We start from the raw sequence: 19,314 nt of genomic DNA on the forward strand, positions 1-19,314 counted from the left end.
TCCTCAGGTCAGGGAAGTGCCTTTTGCATATATGGAGTCAATCTGTTCAGTAGTTTTTAAGAAAATTGCAGTTAAAAGCACATACATATCTATAGCCGCGCACGGTGCCCGCACCCTAACGTGCACGAGCGTAATTCTGATTGGTGGTTGAATGTCAGCCAACGTTCGAAATCAGGAAGTGTCGGCCGCCATTTTGTTTGTTTTCAGTGCAAGAGTGAAAAAGGAAGGTGGCGAACGTGAAAAGGGGGCAGGGTAGAGAGTTCCTGACCCCCTAGCCTTTGTCAGGGGGTCCCTGAAGGACCCCGAAGGCCGAAAAAACATTTTAATTTTTTGTCAAAAAGTCACTGGGTGCGCGCACGGTGCGCGAACAGTGCACGCACCTTGAAAAACACTAAAAAAAACCTTTTTAATACGTAGTTTATTGTAAAATAAATATATAAAACATATAATAATACATACATAACTTAGCATTTAAAAAAACGTACAAATTCACTGAAAAAACCATAGGTTTCACACACGTTATAGTTAGGAATTAGCATTTAAAAAACCTTGCAAATTCACTTAAAAAACCATAGGTTTCACACATGTTATAGTTAGCTGGACATTTCACTCGTAAAAAACCAATGAAATTCCCCCGTTATAGTTAGCTCAGATAACTATAACTGACGCGACCGCCACTCTATCCAAAGGATGATGTCATCAGTGATGTCATGAGTGATGCCACTGACCATGTCATGAGTGATGTAATATGTGACGTCATCAGCAGTGGATTGCGGGCGCGCGAGTTATAGTTATCTGAGCCAACTATAACGGGGGAATTTCATTGAATGAAATGTCCAGCTAACTATAACATGTGTGAAACCTATGGTTTTTTAAGTGAATATATATATATATATATATATATAGGATTGATCTATTTTATTTTTCTCGTAAACTCAAACTCAAGAAATGGTTTGACACCAAACACAACAAACAGGAATTTAGGCATGTTGGGGTACCTGTGAGTAATCTTAATATTGATGATATTGAGGTTTTACATGCATTATCCTCTATGTCTGAATCTGATGTGGATATTCCTGATGTTAATGTGGAAGATTACGATATTGATCCTAATGTTAACCCAGGTAGTTGTTTTAAGCCAAAATCAGTCTTCTTGCCTAACATTGAATGTGATGCCATTGAGGTTTTTGAGAGGGGTGTTCTTAAGGAACTGAAGAAATTGAGGTACAGCAAAATCCCAACCAGTAGTAAAAACCTCAGTGGTTATCAGATCAAAGCCTTAGAAAATCTTGCGGCTGATAATACCATCGTTATCCGGCAATCGGATAAGGGTGGTAATGTAGTTGTTTTGGATAAGGCTGCATATCTTTGTGAGGGCTACAGGCAATTGGGGGACCGGGCTTGTTACTCAGTCTCCAACAGAGGGGCAGTTTCACAATCTAATCGTAGCTATGGAGAATTGTTGGTGGAATGGAGAGAGAAGGGGCTATTAGAATGGTGGAATGGAGAGAGAAGGGGCTATTAGAATGGGAAGAATTTAACTATCTCAAATGTCCCTACCCCAGGACCCCAGTTCTATACCTACTTCCCAAATTACATAAAGATCCAGTCAACCCTCCAGGGAGACCGATTGTTTCATCCATTGGTTCCCTGTTAGAAAACACATCCCATTTCATCGACCATCACCTACGACCATTTGTAGTTAGCTTACCGGCATATTTACGGGACACGACACACTTTCTTACTACAATTGATGGTATACACTGGGAGGCAGACTATACCCTGGTAACATTGGATGTAGGCAGTCTCTATACCAGCATTAAACATCAGCTTGGTCTGGAGGCGGTGAAACATTTTCTCAAAACCCGATCCATTTCCCTGCTTAATCACTCCCAAATGATTTTGGCTATGATTGAGTTCTGCCTAATGAATAATTTCTTCCTATTTGATGACGTCATCTATCGGCAGTCACAGGGCACGGCCATGGGCACCTGCTTCGCCCCCAGTTATGCTAATTTAGTCATGGGCTGGTGGGAGGAGCAGGTGGTCTCGCAAATGGCGGAATTTACCAACTGTGTCCTGTGGCTCCGATATATTGACGATATTTTCTTAATTTGGAAAGGTGATGCTGACTCTGCTACTGCATTTGTCAAGAAGCTTAACAACAATTCTTTTAATCTGGTGTTCACTGCGAACATCAGCAAGACCTCTGTGGAATTTCTTGATATTGTTGTAGAAATTAAAGATCAATATATGCATACTCATTTGTATCGCAAGAAAACTGCAGGGAACAGTATATTGAATGCATCCAGTGCACACCCTCCAAAGTTAGTGTATAGCATTCCCTATGGAGAACTCTTGCGTGCTAAACGCAACTGTAGCTCCGAAGACAGTTTCCTCAAGGAAAAAGACATAATGATTCAACGTTTCAAAGACAGAGGGTATCAAAATAAAACCATCAATGAGGCCTGTAAAAGAGTGGATGAGGTGGCACGTAGGGACCTATTACATCCTGGTCAACATGCAGTGGAACCTGATAATCTGCGTTTTATCACGAAATATTCAGGACAAGCACAAGACGTACGCCATATTCTTAACAAGTACTGGCATGTACTGCTCACTGATAGCAATTTGCAGAAACATCTTAAAAGCCATCCACAAGTCACCTTTCAGAAAAGCAAATCGCTCAGAGATGAGCTTAGTCCTAATATAATTACCGACCCTCCTAAACCCAATACGGGCGGCCGCCCGGGCTTCCGATGCTGCAAGAATTGCAAAGCATGTAAAAATAGCTCAGACTGTACTGGGGTACAATTTGCCAGCATGAGTAAGGAATTTAAGATCAAAAAAGCTCTCACATGCAATACCATGTACTGCGTGTATGCCCTGACATGCCCATGTAGGAAAGCATACATAGGCAGTACTATCCATCGTGCAAAGAAAAGAGTACTTGAGCATGTCAGGGCTATTCGCCACAATAACAGGCAGTACCCTGTGGCTCGACACTTTTTTGAGCAACATCAACAGAATGAGGGAGCGCTTAGGATGGTAGTGATTGATGCAGTTTTTGACAATGTACGTGGTGGTAATAAATTACTCCAGCTCAGACAACTTGAATCTAGATACATAGTGAACTTTGAAACAATGTCTCCTAGAGGGCTTAACTCTAGTGAGGAATTATCTGTACACCTGCAGACTAAATAGAATTACTTTGCCTTGTGCACTTAGTAAATGTTTTGTGATTGCTGTTAACTGTAATTTTATATTTTGACACATTTTATTGTATTCTTTCAGGAAGGGGCCACGAAGGGCAGAACAGGTCATTGTGGATTTCAAGTAACTGAGTTGTTATGTACATACTAAACTTTCTATGGACAATATGGTGCTGCTCTGGCCCACTTGGGCCATATCTGTAACTATAGTTGATTTGTAAGCGGACATTACGGATCAATGGCATTATGTGATTAATTTCTTTAGTCCATTATGGATAGATGCATTACGCCCACTGGGGCGCTGGTCGGTTCCTTTGTCTGGTTCTGGTTTTGACTTTTATTTCTGTCTAAATCCTTTGACATGGTATGGGCAGTATCAATGTTCATTTAACTTTTACAGTGTTAAGATGGCTGCCACTCTCCCTAAGCCTGACCTTGATGACTTGAGTAGCCCTTCCTTTGTGTCAATCATTTTGTAAGATATTTAAACTTTATTCAAATCACTGTACGCTTGACGTGAACAAGGCGAAAGCTGAAACGCGTTGTTGTGGTTGCAGCGATTAAACCGACTCGTATTGCAATTCTCCTCGGTGTCCGTGCTTTGATTTCGTATCTGAAATTGGCTGGTGTTACATATATATATTTCTCATGTTTTCGGGTGTTAACATTTCATATTCGATTTTTACACATATACTTTTACTAGTTTAACATGTTTACCCATGTTTATCTTGTAATCTTTGCATTGTATATATTTTTTTCTTTGTGGATGGCAATTTATGGGTACTTTTGAAAAATGTTTAGTTATTGAATGAAAAAGACCCATGTTGTATTCTTGTCTCACACTGCCTCTAGACATTAGGCAAGTAGTAACGTTCCACATAGAATGTGAGCTAAACGATGACAGTTGGTGGTGCGCTGAGCGATGTGCCTGTGTGATTGCTCGGGTGGTTTCTCGTTTAATCTCGAATAAATACCAAGTTGCTTAATTGGCTTGGTTGTCCTCTTTACTACACATTCTATGGACTTCTTACTCAGCGACATGCAGGATCAGGGGCTCCTTGCCAGTTGGACCCATTTCCTTTCTAGCTAGTAAATAGTCTAATTACTTACTGGTACTCTTCATTACTAGGAGTTATGACTTCCTCCTCACATATATTTCTTTTAAATTTCGACCAACTTAGCTTTACATCAATAGTGAGGCACTCGGTTTGCATTAAGCATTATAAATACCAGAGGGGCCCAAAGGCCTTAGGTGAGGAGGAAGAGTATTGAAGGCTGTGGAAGGGATGCCATAATCATGGAGAGGTGAAGATTACAAGCATGTGCTCTGGATATTATTCTCTTGTGTGTCGTCACAGATCTTGCCTAGGAAGCTATTTCAATCTAAGAGATAATGAAATAAGAAAAAAACAAGACAGTAATCACTGCAGCAGACTGACATTTTTAATTGATATAGTTTAAGTATAGCTCGGTACAACTTCCACTAACAGTGTACATACTAGCAAAATATAGTCTGTAGTACTGCACACAAAAAGATAGCAGTTGCCCAAGAATCATAAATAAAATCTGTGTGTCCTGTTGGAGGTACATATGAAGGTTATTTTTATGATTTGCTGAATACGTGATTAAGGCAGCTGACTTGGTGTCAGATGAAATACAACAGACGAAGTTTTAGAAGAAACCTTGACTGAACCCTGTGTACACCATGCACCATATTTTAAATAGAGTTTTGAGTGTTTTACTTCATAAAGTGAAACCTAGATGCGAATAAATTTCTTTAAGCTTTTATGAAGTGTTAGACCCTCTTTTTCTGTACACTTATTAGGACTTATGATTAAATATTTTATACATTTCGGAAGCTTTGATGCTTCATTAATTTGGGTTATAGATCCAGCTGAAAACTGCATCTACAGGGCCGCAGTACATCACGGCTTCAGCCATAATGGAGCCAGAAGTAAATATGGTCATTTCATCTAGCCAACAAGAACTCATATTCTACCAAAAACTGGACTTCTGCATTTAACATTTTGCAGGCCTGAAAAAATCTGTTATAGAAACTGCAGAGCGTATCAAAACAAGCACTGAGATTCTCCCTTCATCTTAGGAAATGTAAAGTCACCTGCCTTGTTGATACTCCACTGGCTCCCAATACGACAGGATCCAATTTAATATAGCATGTATTATGCACTAAGCATTTCACAAATCGGGCTTCACCTACCTTCTGCCATTGGCTTTACCATACCAACCAACAAGAAATCTGAGACCATGTGAAAAATCACCAGTTAAAGACCATCCACCCTCTTCTTACTCTAATGTGATCCAAAATTATGTGCCAATTCATTTTCTGGTTCCTTTAGTCAAAATGCTATTATATATGGGTTCTGTACCTCTGTCCCTCAGATTGCGCTCCTTTTGGGATGGTCCCTGTTTTCTTAATTTCGTAGTGCTCTAGAGTGACCATTTGGCGACACATAAGCACTCTAAAAGAATCCATAAATAATTGGTTTGTAGAGGTGTAGCACCAACTCCATTACTAGTAGTTGCAGTAACTTTCATTGTATGATTAATAACAATCTTTACAATGTCGGTCAGGAATTTCAAATCATACAACAGGAGTAAAAGGCAATATCCAAGTGACACAAACACGTAAGAAAGTTAAAATATATTAAAACAGCTTGTCGTAGAACAATATTATCAAAGTGCCTTTAGTGCTAAAAAAAACATAAGGCTCGAGATTAGTAGCAGACACAAAAATGCTTAGAAGTTACTAAAATAGCGGTGAGAAATTGTTTAGAATACACTGCCTAAAATCATAGCAGCGGGAATAGCCATAATACAGATTGATCCTTATTTTAAAAAGCATGGAAAGACAATATTCAGCAGTGTTGTAGTAGTATAGGAAGCCTGAAAATAGCCGCCAACATTAAAATGCTATACAGTAGAAAAAACTACAGTAAAGTACAAATGCTCCTCAAAAGAGGGCCCTAGGTCCATAGCAGCACGATTAGCCTTTACACGGATAATATGCATAGCGTCAGTTAAGAGACAGAAAAAACTATGAGATTGGTAGTGTTCAAAACAGCGTTGGATAGTCTTGCACATGATTAACACCAAAGGCTGCGTGCCACTCCAGGCTTGTGGAGATTGGATTTAGTCTTTTACAATTTAGGTTTGAACAAGACAAAATTCCTAGCCTCTTTGCAGGTTCTTATGCTGTGGTTTTCGAACAGTGGCTTTAACAGCCTACGCCTGGCGTGGAGCAACAACATAAGTGGTTGAAAGACTCTTTTATAGCCACACATCCTGTACATCACAATCGTGGCAAGGGAGGGTCAATTTGGTTTCTTTAACTTGAAGGCCCATCAACCTTGCGGCCATGATTTTTTTTTTAAGGCAGCTTTTCCATTTGGGCACTGAAGGTATGGTTGTGGCCTTAAACAGGTTAGATGGTCATTACCGTACGAGATTACCAGTGCTCCCAATATTGATGTGCTCTTGAGTTTGACCAAGTCGCTTGACTTTGAAAAAGCAGATAAAGGCACTGTCAATATAGATTTTAAATATGTGTGCGAGAGCAATAGTTTGGTCAATGGGGACTGGTCTATTTGGAGGATATCGAATTACTTATGTAGGTAAATGGACCATGGGCTACTCTTGGTTTTAAACATGTGCTGGTGAACAACTTTCAGGGTGTTAGGCGCAGCCATGATGTACCTATAATAGTATTTTTAAAAAGCACCCATGTTGGGCCATACTTGGCCTTCGAAGTCGAACTCAAGTCTAATCAGATAGCCTCTACTGTATTGGGGAAGCCTAAAGACCCTCATGTAGGCTTTAAAGATAGAGAGGCTTCGTAATTTTAGTAAGTTGCCCCTGGAAAGCTTCTTGGCCATAAGTGACTGCAGGGTGAAGGTTGGCCATAAGCACTCTTTGTATTGGAACTAAAGAAGGACTTTCTAAGACAGTGTTAAGCTGACAGAGACTAGTGGTGATAAGTGCCCCCTTTTCTTTCAAGTGGGTCAAGTAAGTTTTATTTAGTTCCATCGCTTCCAGAGTCACACGCCCAAATAATTTTTTTCTGCTGATTTTTAGTGGGTCCTTGGTTCAACAATAGTTTGAATGCTTGGTCGTCCTCCTGAAGGTTATAGCTTTTTGTTTTTGACTAATTTGCCATCATTTTATTTGCCTCATTGTATTTATGAAGGGCATTTAGGACTTTGAATCCCGATTTTGGAATGGTCCAAGAGGACGATGTCATCTGCATATTGCAATATGGTGATCTTGACATCGCCAATTTTTGGCAGATTAGGGTTCCATGTTTTAAAGCCACTGACATGCCCGCAGTATACAGATTAAACAACAAGGGAGCAAGGACACAGCCTTGCTTTAGTCCATTCTCTGTGGGAATTTTCCTCGTTATAACCGTCAGGGACAGCTTGACGCTCACCCATGTTGAAAAGTACAAAGATATCCCAATAAGCATATTATTCTGGAGACCCCAGAACTGAAGCTTCCTCCATAAGTTGCCCCTGTCCACCGCGGCCGAGCAATCAATAAAACATGCGTAGGGAGGGGGATTGACTTCTGACCGGTTGCTTGATGAATTAACTAAGAGAGTGCAACTATGTTGTCCAAAATTGAAGAGTTCGACCTAAAGCCATTTTGCCAGAATGGAACAATCTCTTTAGCCGCCACCCAGCAAACCAGTTCTTTTAAGAGGCCAGAAGCATATGCTTTAGCTTCAACAACAAGATGGGCAACCAGGCGATAGCTAGATTCTGCCTGTCTCCCTCCTTGAATATTGGGTGCAAAATGCAGCCTCTCCAACTCGCCGGAACTTGAATGGTCACTGAGCATGTGTGGTACAGGGGGAGGAGGATTGTGGACCACAGGTCAATGTCGTCCTTGACGACTTGAGCAGCGATCCCATTTGGGCCAGGAGCATCAGTAGTGCTCGTTTTACCCAGGATTCTTAAAATACTGTTATTCGAGAAAATTGGTTCCTTGTCTGAAGAGTCGTCTGGGACACATGCTTTGTTTGATGCGGAGGCACTTGATATTTTTTACACACAGTTTTTTACATGCTGTGTCCACAAGGATTCATCAATTGCGTTAGTTCTAGTGGTTTCCTGACCCAGATTGGTTTTAATATATCTCCACGAATCAGCCTGACTGTGTTTACCCATGAGTGAGTGAGTGAGTGAGTATATATTTAGCTACTCTTTATCCCTCTGTTGGCTTTTTATAGACCAAACATGTTTTTATGTTGTTTTGATAAGACCCACAGCCTTGACTGCTGCTCTGCCTTAGTTTGCCGGTTTCGTGTTTTTTTGCTTTCATTTCCTCAACCTACGAATAATCCGCTTGCTTTCCATTATGGGGCATTTCTTTAGACAGTTTTTTGTGGGGAGCTTGCAGAGGGCTGGTGTGGAGTCTAGGGTTAGATGTACATCCTTGATAATGGACTTTGAATTAGCCAGCCGATAGTTGTCACTATGGGTCGTAAGGGACAGGCCACTGGTAGATTTCCATACCGTACGTTTTTGCAAGGCAACTGGGCCCCATTTTATTCTCCTAATTAGGTGTATAATTTTATCCCCTTTGGAGATGCCCATCGTTGCCTGCCATTCACGCTTTGATAAGTTGAGATTCAGCACTGTGCAAAGTGGGAGATCTCTTGTAGTGAGTGGATTTCAAAACTCCACAAGTCTCGCCAATTTTGTCCGATATGAAGACGTAGTCAATAGTGCCTTTTCCCTTAAATGTTTTGGGAAATTTTGGTGGCATTGGTGAATATTCAACTAGGATCTGAACAGACTTATGCCCTTGTTTATTTAGGAGACTTTTGAGCAAGTCATTTGGAGCATTTACTGACAGGCGACCAGAAGAATTTGCTCCCAATTAATGCAGGTTAATGTCCCTGCAGATTAGAATATCATAGTTGGCATGGTCACATAACACTATGCCCAGTTTTTCACATAACGGAGTCAACCTTTCCCCCCCTCGCTCATAGTCAAAACAGTTGAAATCAAGATTGATCAGCAAAACCCTTACTCTGGAGTCATATGCTTTAAGACCGTCCGGCGTGATCAATTGGAGCCTTTCATCCAGGACTGGTATTTCTTTAAATTTGAGTTACAAGCCGATAGTAGGATATATAGAAAGACCTCCAGATGGCCTCCCAAAGAGGTTAACTTTTTTCGCAGCTTGATGTATATCACAGAAGCCAGGGATGATTGTTGAACTTGTTGATAATGTTTCTTGGAGGCAAAGTAAATCAGCATTCATTAAATCAGCATTCATTAGGAACGAGTTCGCAGATTAAGATTTTATTAATCTTGACAGCCCAGTGATGTTCCATGGCAATATCTTAAAATAGTGATGTCTTGCTGGGGCGTAGTTACTAATGTTAGGAGCAGATCTGAGTGTCACTCGACAAGGCAGACGATAACCAACTCCAATCAGTTTTATGCGTTCCCTCAGTTGATTCTAGGGCAATTCTCCTGGTTGGGCACCTTGTACAAGAGCCTCAGCAATTTCCTTTCGGTCTTTGACACAGAATCCTCTTAAAGTAGAAGCATCTCGCAGATCACAGCACTTCGAGAGACCTCTTCAGCTGGCAGTAAACAAGGGGAAGGCCACCCTGGCTCACAGTGCTGCAGAATTCTGCCACCCATGGTCAAAGGCTTTACATCGACGTCTCAAATCACACTGGGACGTTAAATGACTGTATTATGACCTCGTACGATCAAGCAGTCATAATTACTCTCACACAAACTGGAGTGTCAGAAGCACACATTCCCTCACCATGACAAATACTTGGTGACTCCAGGTTTCCTAACAAATAAACCAGCTCAACTTTCTGAGTGTGGACAGATTACACCAGAACTCGTTCACACTATAGAATTATTAAAGATTATTCAGTCCCTCAGTAATGCTACACCATAAATAACAGTGCCTTAATACTGGTGCCTGGACCAAATCAGAGTGGAGACACTGGTGTAGTACGATAAGCCTGCAAAACATCCAATCCCTTCCTCGTATTTGATGAGCACCTATTAGCTAGCTGCAAGTGAGAATTAACACCACAAAATGTGAAGATCTAGCAGGGTATCATTTAGAGGAAATGCATGAAGTCTGCACAACTGTAGTGGCACAGTGGGCAAAGTAAAAAAAAGTTTCATTCAACATATCAGTTGTTTTGTACTTCGAGTAAAAGACCATAGTAGCAACTACATATACAGGCCGAGTGGTATAAAACGAAACAGGTGGGGTAATGCTCATTACTAAGAACTCACAGCATGATACATATAAGTGGTTAAGGAGTGAGAAGCAAGGATACAAGACTAATGACAATCCCCAGAACTGATCACAGACAGGAGGTGGCAGGTTCCGAAGTAAAATTACAATTTGGGAGTAGATGCCGATCTCCGTTCAAAATCAAACACTAGTTAAAGGGCTAAAGAGTAACATGCCTACACCCCAGGCTAAATTGGGAGGCTCAGAGGCAAAAGGACACACTAGGAGGCTGGAAGGCTCAGGAGTAACATCTGAGGACTAGATTGGAGCGTGGTTTAGGAGTATGAAGTGAAAATATGAAACAGGAGGGTAGAGGTGGAATTAAGCGCGACTGGACCAGGCAGACTCGAAGTCAATTGAGATATATACGCGAGTAAATGCCACAGCATGGACATTTTCATTGCAGTTACATGATCCATAATAAATGGCCTTTATTCACTATTCTTGCTTATGTGGGATAAAAGATGACCAGCATAAAGCCAATAAGTGATAGGAAAGGTAGCTGGTGTGTTGACAGAAATGCATTAGGAGCAAGTTCAGACTGGAGTGTCATATGTGCGTGCAGGAGTAAAATTAGACCGTGACCACATATGTGGGTGCTCGCAACTGAGAGATCACAAGAATAGTGGTGGCCTGACCAGGTCTGATTAAAGACTGGGATCACTAATATGAGGTCAGACTATGGTTACGTGGTTCTTATGTGGCAGGTCATGGAGGGGCAAGCAGGGAACGGTAGAGTGTTACATCACCAGCAAACACATAGGGATTAGCATATCAACAAACTGCCGAGACCCATTAGTCGTAGAAACATATGTTACTAGATACAGTAGCTGTCCACTCTTCTTTGTTATGTTAAAGCATTTTTTAGCTGTTTGATAACTATGGGGTACATGTAATTAAAATAGACAGAAGAGGTCACAACCAGCACACTAACAATTGGCTCTCAAATGCTGTAGGCCTGTAAACGTTCCAGAAATTCAAATGAACTCTGGCAAAGGATTTTACTGCACATATCAATTAATTGCCAATTCGACTCTGTCTCTCTCTCTCTACGCCTTAAATGTGCTGCAACTTTTTACACGTGTAGTGAACTTTAACAATATTTCCAAAAAACATAGAATGGGACACTGTGTCTAACCATAAGTCTGGTCGATAACACATACACCTTGCTCACCCATTGTTGAAACAGCTACACTGTTCACCCAGCATGTTTTACAGACGATTTGAGCTGGGGAGGAGAAGGTGAAATCAGAGCTGCGACTACAAAGCGCGCTGAGATGCGGTCTCCCTCAGAAAGGTTCAACCATTTTTCGTCTTTTCAGGTGAGCACTTGTTCCAGTCACTGGCCAATATAACTATAGGAACTAGGTTAGCACGTTGCATAGTAATCATCTTTATCATTGACTGATTACACTGAAGTAGCTGCTCAGCCGTCTCGAGGCAGACATGTTTGGCGCATCTTGTCTCTAAACTTCTTGAACAGAGATTTCTCGTAACAGTCATGACTTAAAGTGAAGATCACCGCTGTACCCAGACATCATAAGATTGCTGAGGTACAAAGACCAGACAAAAGTCGCCTGCTCGTTAGCATCAGAAATCCAAGGAGGCCTTCGGATTGTCAGTCGGCCCTCCACTTGACAAAATTAAGTGGTTGAAATCATGGATACATTCTGGCACTACAGCTCTTCAGTTTCAATTTCCTTGGTGACGGCTATATTGACACTTTGAACATTCCTCTAGGCATATGATCAGTCTCCTCTTGGTATTTGAAAGGATTTGCAGCAAGAGTTAACGTTCTATTTCAAAATATTTTCATAATAAATGCTGCTAAGAATAAGGTTGTTTTTTCTATATATCAGAAAAGGTATTTTCACTAGAAACGTACCATGCTCGATTGCAATGAAGTGGGTGGTGGAAGAGAAGCCATCGCCGAGGGGTTGGGCTAGGGAAGTCGACAAATGTATGTTAGCAGAAAAAGAGGTGTTCAAATGCAGAAGCTGCCCAAAAAATGGGATAAAAAATTGAGTAAATGTAATGAGTATCGAGGGGGACTGTGTATCTCACCTACTACAGAGATGAGGGGAACTAATGGGACTACTATGGGACTAAGCGACTGATTCACTAATGATTCCTAGTCAATGTACTAAGACTGTAAATGTGCATATATGTATAAGAACATCGACATGTGACATACGTGTTTTCAAATTAATAAAAAGTTTTAAGAAAAAGAAATGTAGCATGCTATGCAGGATAGTTTTATCTCAGAACCTGCCAAGTATTCACTGCATAAAACATTTAATAGGGAAACCGACACCAATTGGAGGAGCTCGAGGACCATGTGTTCTAAAGGAAATATCTCGAAACTCTCCTGAAAGTGTCTTGTACCAAAATGTCCCCAACGCTTTCTTTTCGGGATCAAAATGTATTTCCAGTACACAAGCTGTTTTTTTATTATAGAATAGAGGAGGTAATACTTTGAAATCTTCGGATTCAGTCAGAAAAAGCCTGCGGAGTGCTTATGCTCATGCTCTACTACCTCTATCTAATGTGAATTTTCTGTAAAGCACAAAGCGCCCATAACTGCAAACCAAATGGGAAAGCGTTAAGGGGGTGCCTGTCACTCGCCTAGCTCTAGAAAACAAATCTGGAATTAACTCACAAAGTCATAAACTGTGAAAAGCATGACTTTCCGAGGTGGTCACATATTAGACAGGTAAACAATATTATTTGCCTATTGGTAGAAGAACTATGTTTTAGACTGGAGGAAAGCACTCTTCGCCATTGGTACGCACACATATTGTCACTAACTAGGCAATACTAAAATAAATGCCATCTTCTTATAAAAAGGTATTAGAAATGTCAACGTGAAGACTCTTTTTGAACCATCGGACTGATGATTCACATTTGCGAATTTCAATGCATCCTAAGATTGAGTAGCAGTGAAGAAACTGTTTCAGGGCACAACGATACGCAAGTGACCTATCGGTAACCAGTAAGCCAAACTCTCTCAGATAAGAACGATCTTTCATTGTACATCGACAGTAACTCAAGCCACAGGGTGTCGAAACCCTACCCTGACCTTATGCCATCCGAACCCGCAGGATAAGCAAATTTGTCCTGTTAACGCCGTCCTCACCTGCTCTGTCCCCACCCCTTCTCGCTGCGGGTAGAGCCTCTCCAGACTGTAAATGCTGCGGTACTCTGCAGTAAATCCAGTGCTGTGTAGAGCTCCCCGTGGAAGTTGCGCTGGTCCTGAAATCAACCGGCACAGTCTAAAAGAAGACCTTAACAACGTCGCCATGTTTGAAATACGTCCGCAGAATAACTTCCGGTGCATTGCAAGCAGCGCCTACGTATTTCCTCCTGGCGGGTCTAGCTAGCGTCCTGCATTATGCAGGTTACTGCACTAGGTTTTCTGGAAGTTGTTCGCAGTCAGCGGTGGAGTTAAGAATAGCAAGCATTGGCAATACCTAAACGTATTTTATAATATATCTATAGTTATGTACACAAAAACAGGTACAAAGTAATGTAAACATTTTAAGCCACACATAAAAACACATACAAAGTAATCTAAACATTTTAAGCAGATTGTGAATTAAACATTACTACGGTTTGTGGAAAGTCTAGCTGGAAATTCAGACATTGAATATATATATATACATTTATAGATATTTATCTAGATATTTATATACATACAGAGACATATATATATATCTCTATCTTATACAGATTATATATATATATATATATATATATATATATATATATATATTATCTACTGGCGGTCGCCAGTAGATAGTTATAGTTAGGACCGAGTTTCCATAGGAAATCTGAAAATTCTATTTTGAATAACTTTGGCGCCGGTTGACGAATCCTCGCGAAATTTTCAAAACTAATGGGGCGCTGAGCTCCTATCCTGAAAGTCTCGGGGTGATTCGTCAAGCGGGGGCTGAGAAAAAAGGGGGGTCCCAAAACGCATTTTCCCCATGCATTTTCCCATAGGACCTTTAGTCGAAGGTACAGCCCGAACAGCTGAACAGAATTACTTGACATTTGGCTTAGAGGTAGTCCTCAGGTCAGGCATGTGCCTTTTGCATATATGGTGTCAATCTGTTCAGTAGTTCCTGAGAAAAATGCAGTTAAAAGTACATAAATATCTATAAGCGCGCACCGTGCGCGCACGGTGCACGCACCCTAACGTGCGCAAGCGTAATTCTGATTGGTGGTTACATGTCAGTCAACATTCAAATCGGTCGAAATCAGGAAGTGTCGGCCGCCATTTTGTGTGTTTTGTGTGTGACAGTGAAAAAGAAAGGTGGAGAACGTGAAAAGGGGGCAGGGTAGAGAGTTCCTGACCCCCTAGCCTTTGTCAGGGGATCCCTGAAGGACCCCGAAGGATGAAAAAAACATTTTTATTTTTTCAAAAAATCGCAGGGTGCGCGCACCGTGCGCGCACGTTGAAAAGCCTTAAAAAAATAAAAAAAACATTTTAAACGAGCCATTCCATATTACAGGATACAGTCAATCTATACCTATATACATAGGTAGTTTATTGTTAAATAAATATATAAATAATATAATAATACATACATAACTTAGCATTTAAAAAACCTTACAAATTCACTTAAAAAACCATAGGTTTCACACACGTTATAGTTAGGAATTAGCATTTAAAAAACCTTGCAAATTCACTTAAAAAACCATAGGTTTCACACAAGATATTGTGTCTCCTGAGGCGGAAGCCGGGAGCTCGTTTGCCGCATTTTAAGATTTGAGTGTCACTATTATTGTGTGTAATTTTAAAACCAAAGACTTCTCTTACCCGCATTTCACGCTCCTCTCATCACCCGCGCAACGGATCTTAGCGCTGCCGTGGGAACGAAAACAACAAAACTCATTCCCGCCATTACCGGCGCGAACCACGGCCATGCCCCTTTTCTGAGGCCACGCCCACCGCCCTCTGCTACTTAAGCGCCGCTGATTACGAGCCACATTTAAGATATTGTGTCTCCTGAGGCGGAAGCCGGGAGCTCGTTTGCCGCATTTTAAGATTTGAGTGTCTCTATTATTGTGTGTAATTTTAAAACCAAAGACTTCTCTTACCCGCATTTCACGCTCCTCTCATCACCCGCGCAGCGGATTTTAGCGCTGCCGCGGGAACGAAAACAACAAAACTCATTCCCGCCATTACCGGCGCGAACCACGGCCACGCCCCTTTTCTGAGGCCACGCCCACCGCCCGCTGCTACTTAAGCGCCGCTGATTACGAGCGACATTTAAGATATTGTGTCTCCTGAGGCGGAAGCCGGGAGTTCGTTTGCCGCATTTTAAGATTTGAGTGTCACTATTATTGTGTGTAATTTTAAAACCAAAGACTTCTCTTACCCGCATTTCACGCTCCTCTCATCACCCGCGCAGCAGATCTTAGCGCTGCCGCGGGAACGAAAACAACAAAACTCATTCCCGCCGTTACGGGCGCGAACCACGGCCACGCCCCTTTTCTGAGGCCACGCCCTTCCTAGGCGTCATCCTACCCCCATAAATATGTGCCTTTTCCGGACGCGCAGCGGGCGAGTGCAGCGGGCGCGCCGATGGCGCGCCGAAGGCGCGCCTAAGGCAAGCCCATCTGTGCCCGTCTGTGCCGCGGCCAGGACTAGGGCTAGCCACGTTGTTCAACCCTCGTCCACTATAGCGAACTGTTCGACTCTTACCAGGGAAGAGATTCTCTCCTTAAACTTCCAGTCTGAATACTGCCACAAATCCATAAACGTTGAAAACTGGCTAGGACCAATCTGCTGTTGCAAGTGTAGAACTTATCTTACCCCAGAACCATGGCCACCCAACACGGGACAACAAATCCTCCTTCAAGGAGGACTGATCAATGCCAGATCGATGTGCAAAAATGGGGCGCATATTCATGATTTAATTACGGATACTGATCTCGACATGCTTTTCGTGACAGAAACATGGCTCAAAGCTTGGTGAAACCCAGTAATAGCCCTAACAGTTCCTCAAGGATATCTTATTCAAAGGGTGGACAGACAGGAACAGAGAGGGGGTGGTCTTGCCATCATTTACCGCGATTCCATTAAATGCACCATGTTCGAACTCTCGGATATTAAGGGGGCAGAAAGCATGGGCTTCTGCATCCAGATAAACGAGGAGACTACCTTTTCAGGAGCTTTAATTTATCGTCCACCGAGATCACAGAATGACTTCTTGGAAAGTCTTGGAGAAGCACTCAGCAACCTCACTCTCAAATTTGCTAATTTTACCTTACTAGGTGACTTAAATTTCCATCTTGATGAGGCTGAGGACCCCAACGCAGTATGGCTGAGAGATCTAACTAGTTTCCTGGGACTCACAATACTGACTAAAGAACCCACACACAAAGCGGGGCACATTTTAGACTGCATCTGCACCAATACCAAATCCATGAAAGCTGACTCCCCCCGTATCCAGACCTGGACTGACCATTTGCTGGTCCCCTTTAAACTGACTGTAGAAAGGAAAGGGATTAAAACGGACCATATAAAAATCGAAGTCCACACAAAGAAAGACTGGGAAAAGATTAGGGACACTCCCAACCTGTACCTAATTGCCGAGGACAGTAAACCGCCTCTGACTGGAAACACGGAGACAGATTATAACAGCTTCTGTAAATGGGTCACAGGATTTTGCGGGCCTGAGGATTTCGATAAAGTGAGCAAAAAGCGGAATAAAAGGTCCGCCCCCTGGTTCTCCCTTCCCTTAAAGGAAAAACAAAAAGAGGTCTGAACCCTAGAAAGGAAATGGCGTCGTGCATATGAAAAGGAAGAACTCACAATCTATAAAACATCCAGAACACAGTATCATGCAATGATTAAAAGTGCCAAAAAAACTACTTTTTAGAAGCCATAAACTCCTCCAACAGCAAACAAAAAGAAATCTTTAAAATAGTCGATGACTTCATGAACCCTAGGATTCTTAGACAAGAGATTCCTCCTTCGCTTCCATTATGTAACTCAATCGCTAATTACTTCGAACAGAAAATATCCGATCTCACCAAAGACATCCCAGATCCACCAGCACCCCCCCTCGTAGAAGTCATAAGACTTAACAATGAGAAGATCCAGCTTAACAAATTCACCCATGTTAGTCTGGAAGAAACCCGTCAGGCTATTCTATCCAGCAAATCCGGTTCCCCATTTGATCCCTGCCCTCCCTTGCTGCTTCATGCCCTTGTGGACACAGTAAACCCGAGCATAAATGCCATCATTAATTCATCCCTGGCTACTGCCGCCATTCCACCCGAATGGAAATTAGCCGCTGTCAAACCTCTGCAAAAGAAACCCCTAGTAGACCCCACTATACTTTCAAACCTCCGTCCTATTTCGCTGCTCCCAATTCTCTTCAAACTTACGGAAGCAGCAGTGAATAAACAACTAACTAGGTACCTGGAGGAAAAAGACATCTTGCATCCCAATCAAGCGGGGTTCAGGGCTAAACACTCCACAGAGTCAGCACTACTACACACGGTGGAGACCCTGAAGACGGCCATGGACCAAGGAAAAAAGGCTGTTCTGGTGCTGCTCGATCTATCGGCGGCCTTTGATACGGTCTCACACTCCGTATTAATTGGCCGCCTAGCTGAATCAGGAATAGCAGGAGTTGCTCTTGAATGGCTAAAAAACTTCCTCAGCCACAGGAAGCAAGTCACGGTACTAGGGAAATACTGCTCAGAGGAGAAAGCATTAAAAACAGGGGTACCACAGGGCTCTAGTTTAAGCCCAGTACTATTTAACCTGTACATGACCCCCCTGATAGAGCTTATTACTTCTTTTAACATCAGCACTATATCTTATGCTGATGATACTCAGCTCATCCTCGTATTAGACAGCAATACAACAAAGGCAGAGGAAAATCGGAGAGATTGTCTTACCGCCACATTCGACTAGATGAGAAAACATCATCTCAAATGTAATTCGGGCAAGACCGAAATTTTACCATTCGGACAACAAAACCTTTTCTCCCCCAAATCATGGTGGCCACAAGATGCAGAAGTCCCCCCTAACACCATTACTACGGCCCGCAACCTTGGGATTAGGTTTAACGAGGCCCTGTCATTTAGGCAACAAGCAGGTGCTGTGGCAGGGTCCTGCTTTAGCATAATCAAAGGCCTCAGAAGATTCTTCGACCTTCTCCCACTGACAGCCAGAAAGACGGTGGCGGTGGCCCTTATTACATCTCGCCTGGACTACTGCAACAGTCTATATGCAGGCTCCAGTAAAGTAGTACTGCATAGACTGCAGATGGTCCAGAATGCCACCGCCCGCCTCGTGCTGAGATGGCCCAGGAAGTCGTCTGCATCAGCAGCACTCAAGATCCTGCACTGGTTGCCCATCCACAAAAGGGTATTATTCAAAATCTTAGTAATTACCTTTAGGTCCTACCACCAGCTGGGTCCCACCTACCTGTCAAAAAGGGTTGGAAGATATGTGCCTTCTCGCTCACTCAGATCTTCCAACCTGAACCTGCTGGTGACTCCTAAATTTAGACTAGCCACGAAAGGAGGAAAATCCCTTGGAGTACTGGGTGCTAGGGCCTGGAATAAACTACCACTCCAACTACGCCAGATCCCGTCAGAGAACCTTTTCCGAAAGGCTCTAAAGACATGGATTTTTAAACTCACAGACACAGCCTGTTTAGCCCTAGTCTAAACCCAATCCTCAGAGACACCAGATACTGTCTTACCGGTGCCTCACTAGCTCCCTGGCCAAACACCTCCTAGACATGAGTGGTCAGCGCCAAGATGCTCCGTGGAG

General features: G+C 42.4%; 1 protein-coding gene across 1 annotated transcript in view; it reads right to left on the reverse strand.

The window, feature by feature from the left end:
- The window catches only part of MRPL58 (mitochondrial ribosomal protein L58), a 93,970-nt gene extending 80,074 nt beyond the window's left edge, over positions 1 to 13,896 (reverse strand). The window contains exon 1 of the mRNA XM_085617064.1: positions 13,648 to 13,896. Within this exon, the coding sequence (XP_085473190.1) occupies positions 13,648 to 13,848 (201 nt within the window). The 5' untranslated portion in view covers positions 13,849 to 13,896. The remainder of the gene's footprint in view (positions 1 to 13,647) is intronic.
- Between the last annotated feature and the right edge of the window lie 5,418 nt (positions 13,897 to 19,314).

This window comes from Triturus cristatus, chromosome 7 (assembly GCF_964204655.1).
Source record: "Triturus cristatus chromosome 7, aTriCri1.1, whole genome shotgun sequence".
Classification (NCBI taxonomy): Eukaryota; Metazoa; Chordata; class Amphibia; order Caudata; family Salamandridae; genus Triturus; species Triturus cristatus.